This window comes from Xiphias gladius, chromosome 7 (genome assembly GCF_016859285.1).
Source record: "Xiphias gladius isolate SHS-SW01 ecotype Sanya breed wild chromosome 7, ASM1685928v1, whole genome shotgun sequence".
Taxonomy (NCBI): domain Eukaryota; kingdom Metazoa; phylum Chordata; class Actinopteri; order Istiophoriformes; family Xiphiidae; genus Xiphias; species Xiphias gladius.
This window is the reverse complement of record NC_053406.1, coordinates 2482264-2499572: the sequence shown is the minus strand read 5'-3', so window position 1 is coordinate 2499572 and position 17309 is coordinate 2482264. Positions and strand designations below refer to the sequence as shown.

Genomic DNA, 17309 nt, shown 5'->3' with positions numbered 1-17309 from the left:
ATTAAAATGATCAGTGAAATCAAGCTCTCCTCTCTTTAGCAGACCGCCAGACGCTGCCAAGAGGTGGCTCACAAGGTTCCTTGGATATGATCTGAGAGCCCACTCAGAAAGAACTAATCGTACCCAGATCTTTTGGGAATTGGGAATGAACAGTGAAGAAGAAAGAAAGCTAGGCAGATGGATGAAAGGAGGCGGTCTGAGACAGAGAAGGATGTATAATTGGAGGAACAATACAAAATAATTTGTTTTCAGAGAAAGTGAGAGAGAGACTATTTGTTTGCTGAGCAAAAAGATGTACGTACCAAGCCTTTTTTTTTTTTTTTCAAAGAGCAGAAAGGAAACCCACCACATTATACAAACTCGTTGTCAGCATTTTGTCCCTTTGAGTCAGTCAGTCTGACCAAAACCTTGAAATAGAGTGAGATATCTCAACATATCCCCCAGCTTGTTGGGAGACCTATTAGGTATTTCACAAGTTACTCACAAGAGTAAAAAAAAAAAAAAGCAGCGACTGAGATATTCAGACTTTTATCCATTGTATCAGTCTAACCAAAAAAGCTGAATCCAATGCTTCCAATAATACAACTAGATAGTGTCTTTCGTTAGACCCTACCTCTCTTGTAAAAGCCATAATTTTTCAAACTAAATGCCCTTTTTAACCTTTCTGTTAAATGACTGACTTTTCAAACTAATGGAGCTCCTCTTAATGTGGTCTGTGACCCTGTGAACCTTCCTCCAGTGGCACCATCAGGTCATAATTTTTTACATTAAAGTCTGATAGGCAGGATGCCATAAAATGCACTGAGCACTTTATGCCATAGCATGAATCCTTTTGGACACTCCATGAGCTTTCCTTTAGAATCCTCAAATACAAAATGTCTAGTTTGTAAACAACATATCTCCAATCCAATTAACAGGTTATCAAGAAATTTGCTTAAAGGTCCCAGGAAATGGTATCATTAGATTGTGATGTGATCTATTTACATGTTTAGCAGGACATTAGAAGGTAAATGAGCAATCTTAAAAGATAATTCTGTTTTTTTACAATTTAGATTATATTTTTGTAGTTTTGTTAATCAATCTATTCAACATTTTGTTCACTAAGTTAATTGAGATCTGGGAACATGGGGACATCACTACGATGAAGTTTGGGAAACATGCAAGAAACTTAAGCAGTCAGATTATCAAAGACGTTTTAAATGAACCCTCAGTTAGTAACCTTGTCTGTCTGATTTCTTTTTGGTGATTGCATATTCTCAGATCTCACCAGTTACTTTGATGAATACAGTCTTATCATAAACAGATGGAAGTGTTAGACAAAACCACAGATACAGTTAGATCCATGTGTAGAATTTCAACTTTAATTTAAGGGGTTTAGCAAAAATATCACATTAACCGTTTAGGAATTACAGCCATTTTTATACATAGGTTCAAAAGTAATTGAACAATTGACTAATAATCAGTTTCATGCCCAGATGTGGCCTTTTCCCTTGTTATTTCATGACAGATTAAGCAAATAAAGGTGTGACATAAGCCAAAATTAATTAGATACAAATGAAGGAGGCCATCATTAGGTGGAAAAATCAAAACAAACCTATCAAGACAGATAGCAGGAACTTTAGGAGTGGCCAAATCAAATATTCGGCACATTCTTAAAAAGAATGAATGCACTGGTGAGCCCAGCAACACCAAAAGGCCTGGAAGACCACGGAAGATAACTAAAGTGGATGATCACAGAATTCTTTCCTTGGTGAAGAAAAATCCCGTCACATCCTCTAGAAAGGTTAAGAACACTCTTGAGGAGGTAGGCATATGATTGTCAAAGTCTACAATCAAGAGATACCTTCATAACTGTAAATACAGAGGGTTTACCACAAGCTGCAAACCGCTGGTTTGCACTCAAGAACAGAAAGGCCAGATTAGACTTTGCCAGAAACCCTCTCAAAAACCTGCCCAGACTGGAGAAAGATTATTTGGACACATGAAACCAAGATTAACTTGTACCAGAATGATAACAGGAGAAGAGTATGGAGAAGGAAAGGAACTACTCATGATCCGAAACTTACCACATTATCTGTGAAACATGGAGGAGGCAGTGTTATGGCATGTATGGCTGCCAGTGGAACTGAGTCACTGATGTTTATTGATGATATGACTGCTGATAGAAGAACCAGGATGAATTCTGATATGTATAGGTCTATACTTTCTGCTCATATTCTGCCAAATGCTGCAAAACGGATAGGACGGTGCTTTGAAGCACAGATGGATAATGACTTAAAAAATACAGCAAAATCTACATAAGAGGCAAAAAAATGGCAAATAAATGGAATATTCTTCAATGGCCAAGTCAGTCACCTAACTTCGGCCCAATTCAGTATGCTTTTCACTTACTGAAGACAAAACTGAGGGCATAAAGACCCACCAAAAAGCAGAAACTGAAGGCGGCTGCAGTAAAGGCCTGGCAAAGCATCTCTAGGGAGGAAGCTCAGCATTTGGTGATGTCCATGTGTTCCAGACTTCAAGCAGTCATGAACTGCAAAGGATTGACACCCAAGTATTAAAAATAATCCTTATATTTATAATTATATTATCTTGTCCAATTACTTTTGAGCCTCTGAAAATGGGCATCTGTATAAAAATGGCTATAATTCCTCAACGGTTAATACAATATTTTTGTTAACCCCTTTAAAATTTAAGCTGAAAGAAAAGACACATCCACATTCACATCCATTGTGGTGATGCGCAGAGGCAAAATTGCTAAAATCGTATCACTTTTCAAATACTCATTAACCTAACAGTATAACACCAAAGTTGTAATAAACTGAAATTAGCATGTAAGTGTAAAAAGGGATGGATTGTAATATAAAAATTGTTATAATTTTATTGGTCGGACTTTTTCTTACATCAACTAGTGTAGTGTTACATCACCTGTGAGGCACTGTTTGCCAGGAAGTAGAACCCAGTAGGTACACATGCCCAGTTCATGCGATTCTTAACATCTTAATGCTTCAAAGAATATAAACCCCTTTGACTTTTATCTTACAATCTTATTCATCAAACCATATTTTTTGATACTTAATTCTTACGGTTGGAGTCTGTCTTTGTGGGGTTTAAATTATGTGCCATTGCACAAGGGATTCTCAAAAAAATTTGTATGTACTGGAAGTAATGCAGAAGACAAAAACGGCTTTGCGTCTTGTGTTGCATTTCTGACAGAGTAAACCCTCAATGCATGCTGCCTCCAGTGGTTGATACACATATCATTTTGAGTAGATCTGTATTATTTAAACACATTTGTTTTTACCACTAGTAACCACAGGTGTGGCTAAATCATGTAAAATCTTAAAACGTGGCATTTCAGGACAATTTTCACATTTTTACTCTTACTACTTCTAAGGCTCTAAGAATAACCAAATTTGACACTTCCCAATGGTGGAATACAATAACTATTGCAGCATATAGGGTCCCTTCGTGGGAACTAATGATTCATCTTTTTCCTCTTTATAGTCCAGTTTTAGCAAATATTATAAATATTGTCACTGACTATCAAATATCGAGATTCTTAATTGTTAATCCTAGTATCAATTTTCAGAAACCTCTGAGATAAGCCCCCAGCAACCAAACAGCCTGCAGTTTGTCTTCTTAAGGTTGAGTTGACACAATGGCTGAACCCTGAGAAAAGGGACCTGAGAAGCTTCTTTGTCTGACTTGTTGTGTTCTCTCAAGTTCCTCGAGGCAAATCGAGGGGAAGTGTGTGTGTTTGTGTTTGCTGGTGTTAAGGGAGGATGGTGTTTGTTGCTATGGCACCAAGCTATCATCCTTTGTGCAACCGGGTCATGTGATCAGGCAGAGGTAAGGCCCAGAACAAACTGGGTTTGTTGTTATTTATCTGTCTGCTGAGTGTTTGTTTTGCTGGTTTCCAGGCAGTGGAGGAGTTGCTGGAGTCCTTGGAGCTTGAGAAGAGCAGCTACCACATGGGGCTGAGCAGGGTGAGTGGAGTCACATACATTCACATACAACCTTTTCAACTCATTATACTTTACATACTGTATAAGGACTGTTGCCATTACAATGTAACTCAAATTGTGACCAGGCCTTTATCAACCTCAACTGCAGTCAGAAGCCTTCATTTGATTAGACAAAGCCCTTGTCATTATATTTGATCATAGTTTAGTAAGACCTGTTTTCTGTATTGAAATGCATACATTTTCTATTGATGATGTTTGCCAATACAACGCTTCCTCCATATTATTATTCACATCATTCACTGTGCCGCCCTGAGTTTCACAGTTTAACAGAAGTGATAATTAATTCAAATCATGCCTACTTTGCCATACTTATGTTCAGTATTAAGATACTGTCAGTGAAACTCAACACTTCCTGCACAGGTATTTTATTTTATAAGCGTCACATTGTGTCAGTGGATATAATCCCCTCCACTTCATAGTAGGCTTTGAATGTCAAACAAGTGCAGGAACTGTTGAGTTTCGTTGACAGTAATTTAACAACGATCAAAACAACAGCAAAGGAGAAGCAATTATAAAATCACATTGAAAGATTTCCAGTGGCTCAAAGAATACAACACCTCACTTTCACGGCAGCTTTTTAATTTGAAACAACTGCAAGAAGCATCGCGTTTTCCTGACGAAACTTTAACACTGGATTAAAGACAAACAAAGTACAGACTGAAATTATTTAGTGAATAAAAATAGTATTTCTGTTTAATAAAAGAAAGCCGTAGAGTGGTGAATACAACATGACTTTTTGTACTGGTGATGGAATTAGTACTAAACTTAACATTTAGACTATTAAACTATTACAGTACATTCATTTGTTTGTTTGTTTTTTCCCCTGACAACATAACCCTTTCTTTTGATGTTATGGCTTGGAACCAGTGGGCAGTTCTTACAGGAAACCCTGAAAACTGACATAAAACATTCCAAACTTCATATCAAATTAGATTGGGCAGCTTGTCCCGACAAGACTTTCTTTGGCAGTTGCCTCTTTTGTGTCGACATCAAGGAACATCTTGGCTTCAAGTCCCAATGTCTTTTCACTCAGTGACACTCTCAGCTACACAGATAATTAGAAAGCATTTTCCATATACCTCACCGACCTTTATAGCAAAAGGTTTGGTAGGTGTCAAGAAATCAATGCTGTTTTTTTTCCTATGCCGTGACAATTCTTCACATTTCCATTCTCACCTTCGGTAGTCCTGGTGTGTTCTGTTTTAATCTTTCACTTTTTATGGGCTGGGGTTGATCTTTGTGGCTCTATGTGTCTGCGACCCTTAACTCTTTGAGATAAAAAAAAAACAGCTAATCACAATGAAAAAGACAGGCTGATGTTTTTGTTAATTAGGTCTGTGAATGCCTGTGGAATAAAAAACAGTGTTTGCCTTTAACTGTCATTTGGAGAAGTGTCTGGGCAGATATTGCCGAGATTTTAAGCTTGCCTTAGTGTTGGTGTGTGTGACTCTGTACTTGATAAACTTTCAAGTCAGAACTTTCTTGTTCTCCGGTGTTCATATTACTAATGGTCCTAAAGCGTCTTGTTTCACATCATTTTTTTCTGCCAGCCAAGATACAAAGAGGTCTAATCAACCCACATGGGAATGCAAAGTGTCACCAACCCACACACTGGAACACTTACTCTAGTTATATGCCTTAAGTATACTCTGTACATCATGCAGTGTGAGAATCATTTTGAAAATGAGCTGCATCAAAATGGAGAAAATACATGATTAATACCTGCTAAGTTGGGACGGGGTTATAGAGGCTACATACTGTATTACTTTTCGTGATTTTTCAAAAAGTCGGTTATTTGAAAACATCACTACACCGGCAATAAGGTACATTGTTTGAAAGAGCTGAAACAACAATACACATCAAAGAATTCTGTTTCCAACCAGTTATATAGAGGTCCTTTGTTAACTGACATCCCATTCCTAAAAAAATACACAGCTGGGTTGGTTGAGTTAACTAAACACGTCACATGCTATCGTTTAAGTATCCTAAGTCAGATAGAAACTGTAACAGGTGAGATGAGTGTTCTTTCAGAAGAAACTGTAATTATTAGCAAAGAAAGGGAAAGCTTAACAGCCACAACAATCACACCCAGTTTACGTGATTGGCCAGGTCTGCAGAGGTGTATAGGCAAAAGTAGGCAGAATTTTAGTGCAACACCATGAATTCTTTTAAGAAGCACTGGAATTATCGTATGTTCCATTCACTTGTGACAAGATGACAAAGATGCAAAAAAGACACAGAGCTCTTGGAGAAAGATTGAGGAGGGTTTGGGTGCAGCCAGGAGTAGGCTATGATGGCAGGCTTTTTACATTGCCTTCAAGTGTAAGGAATAGGTATAAACAATTTTGCTTTTGGATGTTGTCAGATGACACATTGTATGAACCTGTTAATTTCGAGCATACTGAAAACTTAACTCTACCAAAAACCTGTCCATACACTTACAGCCTCAAACACCAGCAATTAAACCCATACCGCGCATTTTTCCAGTGTTGCAACCTATTACAAAATAGGTGGGACAACACAAATGCTGTTATTTCCTTGTGCAAATGCAACAGATTTTTATTTTATCCAATAACCTAACCTTACTGCAAAGCTCTGTCTCAGGGCATGAACATAACTCTGCTATAGCCAGTGTGGTTCATTCTGTAGGTGTAGTAATAACCACAGAGGCTCTTTGTTTAAGCAGCAGTAACAGAGGACTCTCTTTGAATCAGTCAACATCCAGTGGAATACATGACAATGGAACAACCAACCCTTTCTGTTATTGTTACACCTTAGTTTTGTTGTAGGAATGATTGTCATCCAACATTAAACTGTCACCCATAACACATGAAATTTGAACCACCTCTCACTGCCAAACTGTCCCTGTGGTTCACTGCCAACTTGTATGTGGCTCTTTGCCTGATACCATTAAACTATCCCTGCAATGACAAATGGGTCTCTAAGGAGCAGAGCAGTTCATGTTAACTAGATACGTTATCTCCTCCCAGACCAGTGTGACATCATCTGCCCAAGGCAGCATTTCCCACTGGAGGGGAATTTATTTATGGTGGTTGAATCAACTGGAGGGAGGGAAAAAGGATATCTGTGTATTGTTTATAACGTAGTCACTCATGCTTCCCTAACCATTATACAGTATATACAAGATAGCTAGCCTCATTACTAGGCTTGGTTATCATTTGAAATTTTTAGCTTTCTTTTTTTTCTAAAAAATACATAAAAAAAACAAAACAAAATACAAATAAATAAAAAATCTAAAATGGTCAAATTTTGATTTAGATCAGGAATCGTAGAAGTTAGCACAAGTATAAAAATCAGACATTTGATACCGGCTCTCAGTACAACATTCTTTGATACTTTATGCTACCCAGTCCTTTCCATTACCAGGTGCAATCCCTGTGTTGGGTGGCAATGCTAAATATGCAGTAGAGTTGGGGGCAGGATTACTTTTCATTTAACCTTTTGAAGGTAAAGAATAAATGCAAAGATAAAATAACCCAAATTTTCTGTTTGAGAATCTAACCAAACAAATTCTAAACTGCACAGCGTCATTTTTAAAGTGGCATATACAATATTTGTTTAGGCGGATTTTTCAGTTCCTACACGAGGCCATCAGCTTCCTCCCTCGTGAAACATCTATGGTGGAAATGCTTCAAGCTGAGCCCGCCTCACCTCAGTTACTGTTATCATATTCCTCCTAATCCAGGGTTTTTAACAGCACTACCGCAGGTGGACCACACACCTATGGCTGCCAACTAAACAAATGTAATTTACCACAAGCCTCTGGCTTCACTAACATTGGATACCTTTTATTCATTAAACACAAACCCTACACTTCCTCATAGTTCTGATAAGAGATACTGTACTCCCACTCACTCATGCCTCAGAGTGTTAGTACTCAGAACATTTCTCATCCCAACACACATTTATATAGGACAGAGGGCCACCAGACTCTAATTGCGTCACCAGAATATGTAGGGTTAGAAATTCGTAATAATAAATTTGTAATAATTCTAAAGCCTATTCACACTGTACAATATTATAAGTCATCAAAGAATAACTATGCCTGAAAAGTGTTTTCTATTTATGACTTATCTCACACTGGCAAACAATACTAGTCATTTTGTCAAGAGGTAGAGTAATTATTATTTATCAGTTTTTATTGTTACTTTGCCAGAATTGTGGCTCTGAACTATGGTTGGAAACCTCTGTTTCTAAGCTAACTTAGCCTGGCTAGTTAACGCAGCTATCACAGAAGCTAGCATAGAGGCACTAACAAAAGGTTAATTTCTCTTTAGTGACAATAAACACAATACATGGGCCCACGGACAACTGTGCTATATTCACCTTCACTAGAGATTCGGGTCTGACAAACAATAAATGTTAGTCACTGTAATACTAGAGCTATGACACACAGATACCTGCAAAAAAATCCTCAAAGGGTTGTAAATGTGCTTCTAGTGGATATAGAAGCACAGCTGGACTCCCTGACTTTTCAGTCGAGGCACAGAGTCCGAGAGTAGCTGCTCAGGACCATGAGTGTCCCTATTTAGTTTTTTTTTTTCTTTTTTTTTTTCAAATAAAGACCCAGTGACAAATCTGGTGACTTTTTGGATGAACCTTAGCTACACTCCGTAAAAGAGATTCTCCAGTATTGTCCTGCGAGCACGAGGTCAGTCTTTCCCTCCGCAGGAACCCCTCTCTATGCTTCTCATTCAATTGACCGCACGGCAGCTGACATAGACGTGAATGAGCTTTTAACTTTCTCTCTGAGTGATCATTTCACAAGTAAACATAACTGAAATCACAGCACAGCTGTTGTCTTTAACTTATGCGTATGTTGATTTTGTTAGGCAACGTTGCAGTTATAAAATCAGGATTTTAGCAGAGCAGAGCAGAGCAGCAGTTTAGAAATAGCTTGGAAGTGATTGCTGGTTAACATGTGGTCTGAATGTTCCGCGTTTCAGTCACTATTTCATACTTGTTCCGTTGTCTGACAACAGAAACAGAAAAATACGAGAACAGTTTTATTGGGAATTCGGCTATATTAAAATAATGTGTATGTTAGCACAGGGAGTAGGAGAGAAGCAAACAGATAATGGGTTGAAAAGGGCTGACACTAGGCAGAATGCAAATATGACATGATGACATCATGAATATGCTAATACAAGATGTGGGGTTCACAATCGCTTACACCTACAGGCAATTTAGAGTCTCCTATTAACCTGACCCGCATATCTTGGGACTGCAGAGGTATCCAGACCATGCAGAGGAAACCCACGCAGGCATAGGCTAAATATGCAAACTCCAGGCAGAGAGGCCCTGGCCAGCTTGTGGATTTGGAATGTTTTACTTGAAGCAACACTGCTAACCACTACATGACCAGACTGACCCCCAATTGATTGCCAGTATATGCACTAGGAATACTTAATATTTGGGAAGACTGAGTGTACGTCTGGGTCATTAAATGCTTGCTGGCCGGGTAAATATTTACTGCACATTACAACCATTTTTTATATCGGTGAAGTCACAAGGTGCGCAGGACATCTAAACAATAATCTTAATTCCTGGCCATATTCCAAGACATAGTTTCTCCTTTGATCAACCACTTTTGAAAATTACAGTCAGAGTAGTCACCTCCTCTGAAGGACAAAGCATCACACAAACTCTGCTTAATGAATCTACTTCCATAAAGGGCTGTCAGCTAATTCAGGGCTGAGGAACAGAGCAATGTCTGTGCCCAGACACAAATTATGTCGAAGGAGTTAGAGGCATTATGATGTAGGTTTTTACAGGGGGCCCAGTGTCAGCCTATCGTCACTCTTTAAAGTCAAAAATGAAATTGTGCTCTCATTGGCATTCAGGAAATAGCACTGACTGCTGCCCAACTCATCAGCAAAAGAAATGAAAGACACCAGAATCTTTCTGGACAAGGCTAAAATGATGTGACTAGGAAAATCACGGAGACAGCTGCTCTGGACAGGGAAGACGTTAACTAATAACAAAAGCACTGAGCAGCACTGAGCGAAATTTAAAAAGTAATAACTCATAGCAGAAATGCAAATCGATATTGAGTATTTTTTTTCCATTTGTTCCATTTGCATAACTAAAGAATTTGTATGCTAATTATGATAACATACACTTAACACATTTTATTCAGTTCCTTCAAAGTCTTCACTACATATATTTTATGATTCAGGACAGGCATGGATTTAAACTGAAACTTGACTGGTTGGTGGAAGCATACAACCATGAGGCAGTAATTCTAGTTTTCCTTGGAGCCACCTAGACGCTATACTAGCTGCATGTCAGAGGTCAGTGATGTGAAAGAGATAAGAATTACTTTCTTGGTCAGGGTAAATGTTTGGATGATATAAAGTAATGGAATGGAATTCGGAAGCCATTATATTCCCACTCACTAGTTAATACTTGAAAGTGATGGGATATCGAGTTATTTGTGAAATTGTTAAGTACAGGGTTGGCGTGTTGCCATTTATATGCACCCTGATATTTGGACAGAGGTCCATACTGATTTTGCCTGTGTGCAAAAGAGGACCATTTCCAGTCCATGCTACATGTATTTGTGCAGTTACCTTTGTGAACAGATTTTTACAGGGTTCCAAAAACTCTCTTACTTAAGATGCTGATTGCTTCAGAGGGTTATACACTACAATTTATTCAAACCTGATCATATCAACATGGAGCTTTGGAGATGTCTTAAAATAATCAAACCCACCTTTCAGATGGATTTAAATCCACTTTAAATCCCAGCAAGTTTTACAATAATCAAGAAGTGGATGCACATTACTGTGCAAAATTTGAAGTCTTTGTTTATTCCAGTGGAAGTTGGGAACTGATTTTTCATAACTGACAAAAGTTTTTCAGTCATATGTGGCCACACTATGTGTGAACTCTACTTAACATGTATCTCTACCTTCAAGAAAGGAGTAATGTGTGACTTTGCCTTAACCCTTGCTCTCCCCCTGCAGGTGTTCTTCAGAGCAGGGACTCTATCCAAGCTTGAGGAGCAGCGGGACGTTAAGACCAGGAGGAACATCTCCCTGTTTCAGGCTGCTTGCAGGGGATACCTGGCCAGACAAGCCTTCAAGAAGAGGAAGGTAAGACTGCTGCACATAGTGGGTAAGATCACTTCAACACATCTGGAGGGTGTTGGGGTTTCCTTATATCATTGTACATCAATGTAACCTTACTTTTACTGCAGGTTAAAAATAATTTTCTGCCATACTTGATATAGAAACAATTTCAGACAATAGGACCTACTGTTATGTGGTGGTAATTGTAATGAATATAGAGGAAACATCAGATATACTGGGAGACAGTGCAGAATATGATTTAATTCTTAAGAGAAAAAAAACACGGTATAAACTGGAGGAATATCTATTTTGAGGTGGTTTCGTAATTTTTTGTATGTCCTTTTTATGTTATCTGCGGCCCTGGCTTCATAAATGGAGAAATTATAATTGTCCTATCTGCCACGCCCCTGGCTTAACTACATGGATAATGTAATTAACAGGGCTTAATGCCATAGCCTCATGATATTTCTGTTTTCTAGTGTTAAGAAGTAAGGAAGAGTTGCAGCTGTCGCAGCATTTGGACTCTAAGTTTTTAATTAACAGATAGGAAATACTTATCTATTTGTGGCCTTATAATGAAATATTTTGTTGTTTTTTTAAATTGAGTAGTAGTAAATAAAATCCCTCCAGCAAACAGACATTAAAAATTAGACTTCCCGCAATGTTAATGCACTGCTTATTTAGTTGTTGCATGTGTAAAAATTTGGATAGCCTTCTACTGTTAGGCCTTGTAAGGCAGGTCAAGAATTGTCATTAGAAATTGTCAGCTGATGACAGTTCCGGAGATAAATTCTCAGACTCTTCAAACCTTAACACTGAACAGCCATGGATTCCTCTGAGTAGCTGACTGAGGATCTGAAAGCAGAGCTAATTGATGCCGACAAAGCAGGGAAAGGCTGTTAAAAAAAAAGAGAGAGAGAAAAAAAAAAGCTCTTCCATCTTAAAATTTCCGCTGTTCGAAATGTCATTAATAAATGCCAGTTAAGGTGAACTGTGGGAGTCAAGACAAGATCTGGAAGACCAAGTAGGTCTGCTGGGCAGAAAGGCAAAGCAAATCCTGGCAGACCTGCAGGAAGGTTTAGCTGACACAAGAGTGTTGGTACACCCTTCCACTGTGCAGCATTGATGCACAAACGGTCTACGTGGAAGAATCATCAGAAGGAAACCTCATCAAAGAAGTCAGCATGTGAAGTCTGCAAAGCAACATCTGGATAAGCCAGAGTTGTTTTGGAAACAGGTGCTGTGGGAACGTTAAGCTCTTTGGCCACAATCACCAAAGATGTGTTTGGAGAAAAGAGGAGCAGTATTTGATGAAAACAACACTTTGCCAACTGTCAAGCATGGGGGTGGAAATATTATTCTTTGAGATTTTGTGGCAGCCAGTGGCACAGGAAACATTGCACAGATAGAGGGAAGAATATATTCCCCTAAATATCAGCAAATTCTGGATGGAAATGCCTTGTAGTCAGTCAAGAAAGTGAAACTGAAAACAAGCTGGTTTCTACAACAGGACAATGATCCAAAGCAGACCTCCAGATTCACCATGAACTACTTAACACAAGCTGAAGTGTTTGGAACGGCCCTCACAGTCTCCTGACTTGAACATCATTGAAAATCTGTGGGTAGATCTTGAAAATGCTGTTTGTGCATGACAACCTAAAAATATCTCAGAACTTGAAGTGATCTGCAAGGAAAAGTCAAGAACAGAGACTCTTAGCTGGCTACAAAAAGAGTTTGCAAGCTGTCTGCTAAGAGAGATACTAACTTATTAGGGTACACAAACTTTTGCACAAGCTACAATTATTGTTTAATTTTTTTTCATTTTCTTAAATTAATTAAATAAAATGTAGCACTGAATTTAATTTGAAGAAAGGCTCATTTTAATGTATGTTTGCTGTACTGGTTGTATTTACTTCTTTTCACTTCAAAGTCAACAAAATATTTAATTTTTCCCAGGGTGGGGTGCCCATACACCAGTACACCTACTTATTCATTCAATTATCCAATCAACCAATCATGTGCATGTGCAATGCATACAGTCAAGCAGATGCAGGTCAGGAGCTTCAGTTAATGTTCATATCAAACGTCGGAATGGGATTTATATACATATATACTCACTGGGCACTTTGTTAGTATATACTAATACGAGGTAGGGTGTCCCTTTGCTCTCAAAACAGCCTGACAACTTTTGCTTTGTGAGTTGGTGCATTACCATGTTGGAAGTAGCCATTAGAAGATGGTAAATTGTGGCCATAAAGGGATGCACGTGGTCAGCAACAATACTCAGGCTGGCGGATTCAAACCAAGACTGCTTGATATTAAGGGACCCAAAGTGTGCCAAGAAAATATTCTCCACACCATTACACCATCACCAGTCTGGACTATTGACACAAGGCAGGTTGGGTCCATGGATTTATGCTGTTGACACCAAATTCTGACCCCACCATCTGCATGCCCTTGGCAGAAATCCAGATTCATCAGAATAAGCTACATTTTTCCAGTCCTTGACTGTCCAGTTGTGGTGAGCCTTTGGCCACTGCACCCCTAGATTTCTGTTCTTGGCTGACAGGAGTGGAATCCAACGTGGTCCTCTGCTATTGTAGTCCATCCTCCTCAAGGCTTGGCCCGTTGTGCATTCTGAGATGTTTTACTGCTAACCACAGTTGTAAAGAGTGGTTATCTGAGTTACCGTAGGCTTTTTGTCAGCTCCAATCAGTCTGGCCATACTCTCATAAAAGACATCACTCACTGACAGATTACATTTAAACATTTACGTTCATATTAAAAAGTATGGATAAATGTATCAAATTCATAATCCTCCTATCTATGAGATACAAATATAGCCTATTCCTTATATAGTTACCTGTTAAAGCTAATTATTCATTATACACAGCTGTGTACACACATTATACCAAGCTTACAGCACAGCAAAGATGAAAGAATACAAACAACCAAGAATCAGACCTCTATAAACTATCAAAAATCACACATGCCCAAATAGGTTGGCTGACAGCTGATTAAATGTGAAATTGGGAAATTTTAAATTAGTTGGGGCAGGAACCTGGTTGTATCCAAACATGTAGATACCGTAGTTATGGTTTTATTTGTCCAAGTTTCGAGGTATTTGTCTTGGCTTCCACAATACAATGAAGATTAATGGAATATTGTTTGTGATGCTTATTCAAAATCAAATTTCCTTTCAAGAAACAATGTTCTGATTAGTCAGGACAATCCACAGATCTCAGTGTCAGCTGTCTTCATTGGAATCATTTCTTCAGTAGGTAATAGTTCAAATGCATGCATATCAAAGTGATGTACGAGAGCATCTTCGAGGAAGATAGTGATTTGGTTAGCCTGAGCTCCTCAAGTATGTCATGCCAGAGTCAGGGGACCCTGAAAGGAAAGGCATGATCCCCTCTGTTTTTCAATCCAGACACAGGGACAGGCAGCAGGTACCTATCTGATCTCAGGCTGTGTACCGGTTAGTAAGGGGAGAGCAACTCAAAAAAATCTTAAAATCATTCCCATAATAAACAAATAAACAAATAACTAGTATAGTGAGGGTAAAGTCAGTACTTTGAGCCTTTTGAGCGATTTCTGATTTATACCTGTCAAAAGAGCTCTGTAGCAGTCTTGTTGTGAGGAGACAGGCAGGGATTCCAACTACAGAATCTTTAAAACTCAAAACTGGTCAATTCTTCAAGATTTTTTTGGGTGGTTAAAAACAGGAGTGGATGAGCATGCTGATGTCATTATCAAAAATTTAGGCCCCAGGCTGGATGTTTTTAGTAAAGAACCCAAGATATGGTTTCATCTGTACATGTTTTTTTGGCCATTGATAAGAACCTGTTTTTCTGAATTAAACTGAAGGAAAATTGCAGATATCAACTCTTTCAATTCTGCTGATTAACATTCATTTAACAATGAACTCCAACATAATGTTTGCATATGAGACGACCAACAGAAGGTCTATATGGAAAATAACAGTAGTCCTAGAATTGAACCCCTGCTAACCATGTGGTAACCACGAGCAGGTGTGTTTTAGTGTGGTACTCCAGAAAATACTTCACAGGGAGTTGTTTTAATAAAGAAGTCAGTAAATAATAATTAAAACCATGATCTGATTTCATGCTACGCACAGTGAGAGTATTTTTCACGCAACAGCAGAGGAAAGAGTGCTTGATGAGAAGTTGAAGGTGTGCAGCCTGTCTCCTGCAGCTCTTCATCTAACATCTCACTCTGGCTGCTCCTTCTAGTTCCATTACTCCCTGCAACAATTTAAACTGATCCCCTGATGAAAAATCGGAAAAATTACATTTCTAAGGAACAATCGTGATTAGTGCCAACTGCTGTGACAAATAAACTGCATTTGCTGGGACAGCTTTTCAATAAAAGCCAGCTCATATTTTGCCAGTGGAGTGCTTTCATTGTGAAGCAGCAGCAGTTGGAAATGTTGGGGTGCATTACAACTCTGATATAGCTGTAGGAGAGTGCTGAGTAAACTGTGAGACTAATATGAATCAGATTAAATATCAGTGTCCTGTGAATCCCCTCGTGCCTTTGATGGAAATTCGAATCCAGCATAGGAATAGGGGGACTCAGTCACTAACAATAAAAATTCAGATGAGAAGTACTTAAACAATGTAAATATACTGAATGGCTAATGCAGAGAACATGCCAACTAGAGAGAGAATAAAAATTGGGTTTGTTTTCATTAAAAATCTTTTAGCATTATATTTATATTATATTCATATTATATTTTTAAGTCATATTGTATTTTTAAGTCCAAAAGAATGAGAATGGAGCATTCTCCAGATTCTGCATTCATTAAAAGGAAATGGGTGTCCGAGTGTACTCCGTCGTCTTTTTCATTTGACTAATGCTATGAAGATAGGAGCCTGGCAGGTAGATATAGGTTTATCCCATTAAAGTCTGTATGCCAAAAAATGACTAAGTAGTCTTTCTTATTCTGTAGTGTTCTGCCAAAACAGCTGGTGAAAAAAGTATTTGCAAATTTCAAACTGACTATTTGGCAAATCATGATTTTGTCTTGAAAATTGTTTTGTACTCATAAATCTGTCCCTTTGTGTTTGCAAATGTGGACTTAAAGATTAAAACTTTAATTTGTTTTTTGCTGACTCATAGTTTTGTCGTTGATAAACGTCTATCTATTTAGAGAGGTAGATTTAAATTTGCTCAGGCCCTCTTTATATAGTCACAACACAAAATCAATTAGTTTGGTCCTCTATCTAGTCTGTTTGCCTGCTCTGGGGAACCACCCATTCTAAGTCCTCCCCTTGCCTGGGGAAACAGCATCCAAAGCACTCCGGGTAAATAATGGGAGGGAGAAGGAGAATGAAAAAAAGGAGAGAGGAAGGAAAGCTGGAGAAAGAGAGACTGTGCCTCGCCATGCGGGAATAGACAAATAGAAAAGATCCACTGGCTGCTTTGAGGCCCTGCAGCCTCTTTCCCCTCTCTCTATCTCTTTGTTCTCATGGGGAACAGTTGAGAGTGGAGGAGTATGGGGGATTCCACTGCCAGCCAGTCAACACTGAGTCTAATTAAATAGTTCCCTAAAGACAGAAACCTACTGCAATGGCACTCAGCAGAGCGCATACCTCTACCAAGGCCATATATTGATGAAAATGTTGAAAAATGCCCTATCTTGCAGTGTTGAAAGTGATTAAAAAAAATTCCTGGAGCTGCCCCCTTTTACCAGATCTGCACCACAATTTAATGGGTTCTTCCCTGGCCCATGGCCCACCCCTACAACAAGATTGGTGGAAATTGGCTCTGTAATTTTTGTGTAATCCTACTGACAAATAAACAAACTAACCAACGAACAGAGACGGGTAAAAACATAACCTCCTTGGATGAGGTAATAACCAGGTTGCTACAGTAATTCTCCAATTACCTGAGTAACCTGGCTACGTAAGTTCATGTAGATATGCTGGACAGTAAGGACTGACTTTACAGAGTAGACAGAAGTCACAGCAGAAGAATTACTGTTTTCTTAATACCAGTGCAGCAATCTGCCTTTAGTCCAACTACATTCTAAACTTGAGTGTAGGACTGTCCTGCTGTGAAGATGTATAACCAGTTCACAAAAACCAAAAAGAAAAAGACAAATATTTGTAGTGTTGTTTTTTATCTTGCCCCGTTTTAAGACTGGTCTTAAAACCTAAAA

General features: G+C 38.6%; 1 protein-coding gene across 11 annotated transcripts in view; it reads left to right on the top strand.

The window, feature by feature from the left end:
• The window catches only part of myo18ab (myosin XVIIIAb), a 171247-nt gene that overhangs the window by 95382 nt on the left and 58556 nt on the right, over positions 1-17309 (top strand). For all 11 annotated transcript variants that reach the window (XM_040130483.1, XM_040130482.1, XM_040130486.1 and 8 more), the window contains 2 exons: positions 3924-3989; positions 11018-11146. In XM_040130483.1, the coding sequence (XP_039986417.1) occupies positions 3924-3989; positions 11018-11146 (195 nt within the window). The remainder of the gene's footprint in view (positions 1-3923; positions 3990-11017; positions 11147-17309) is intronic.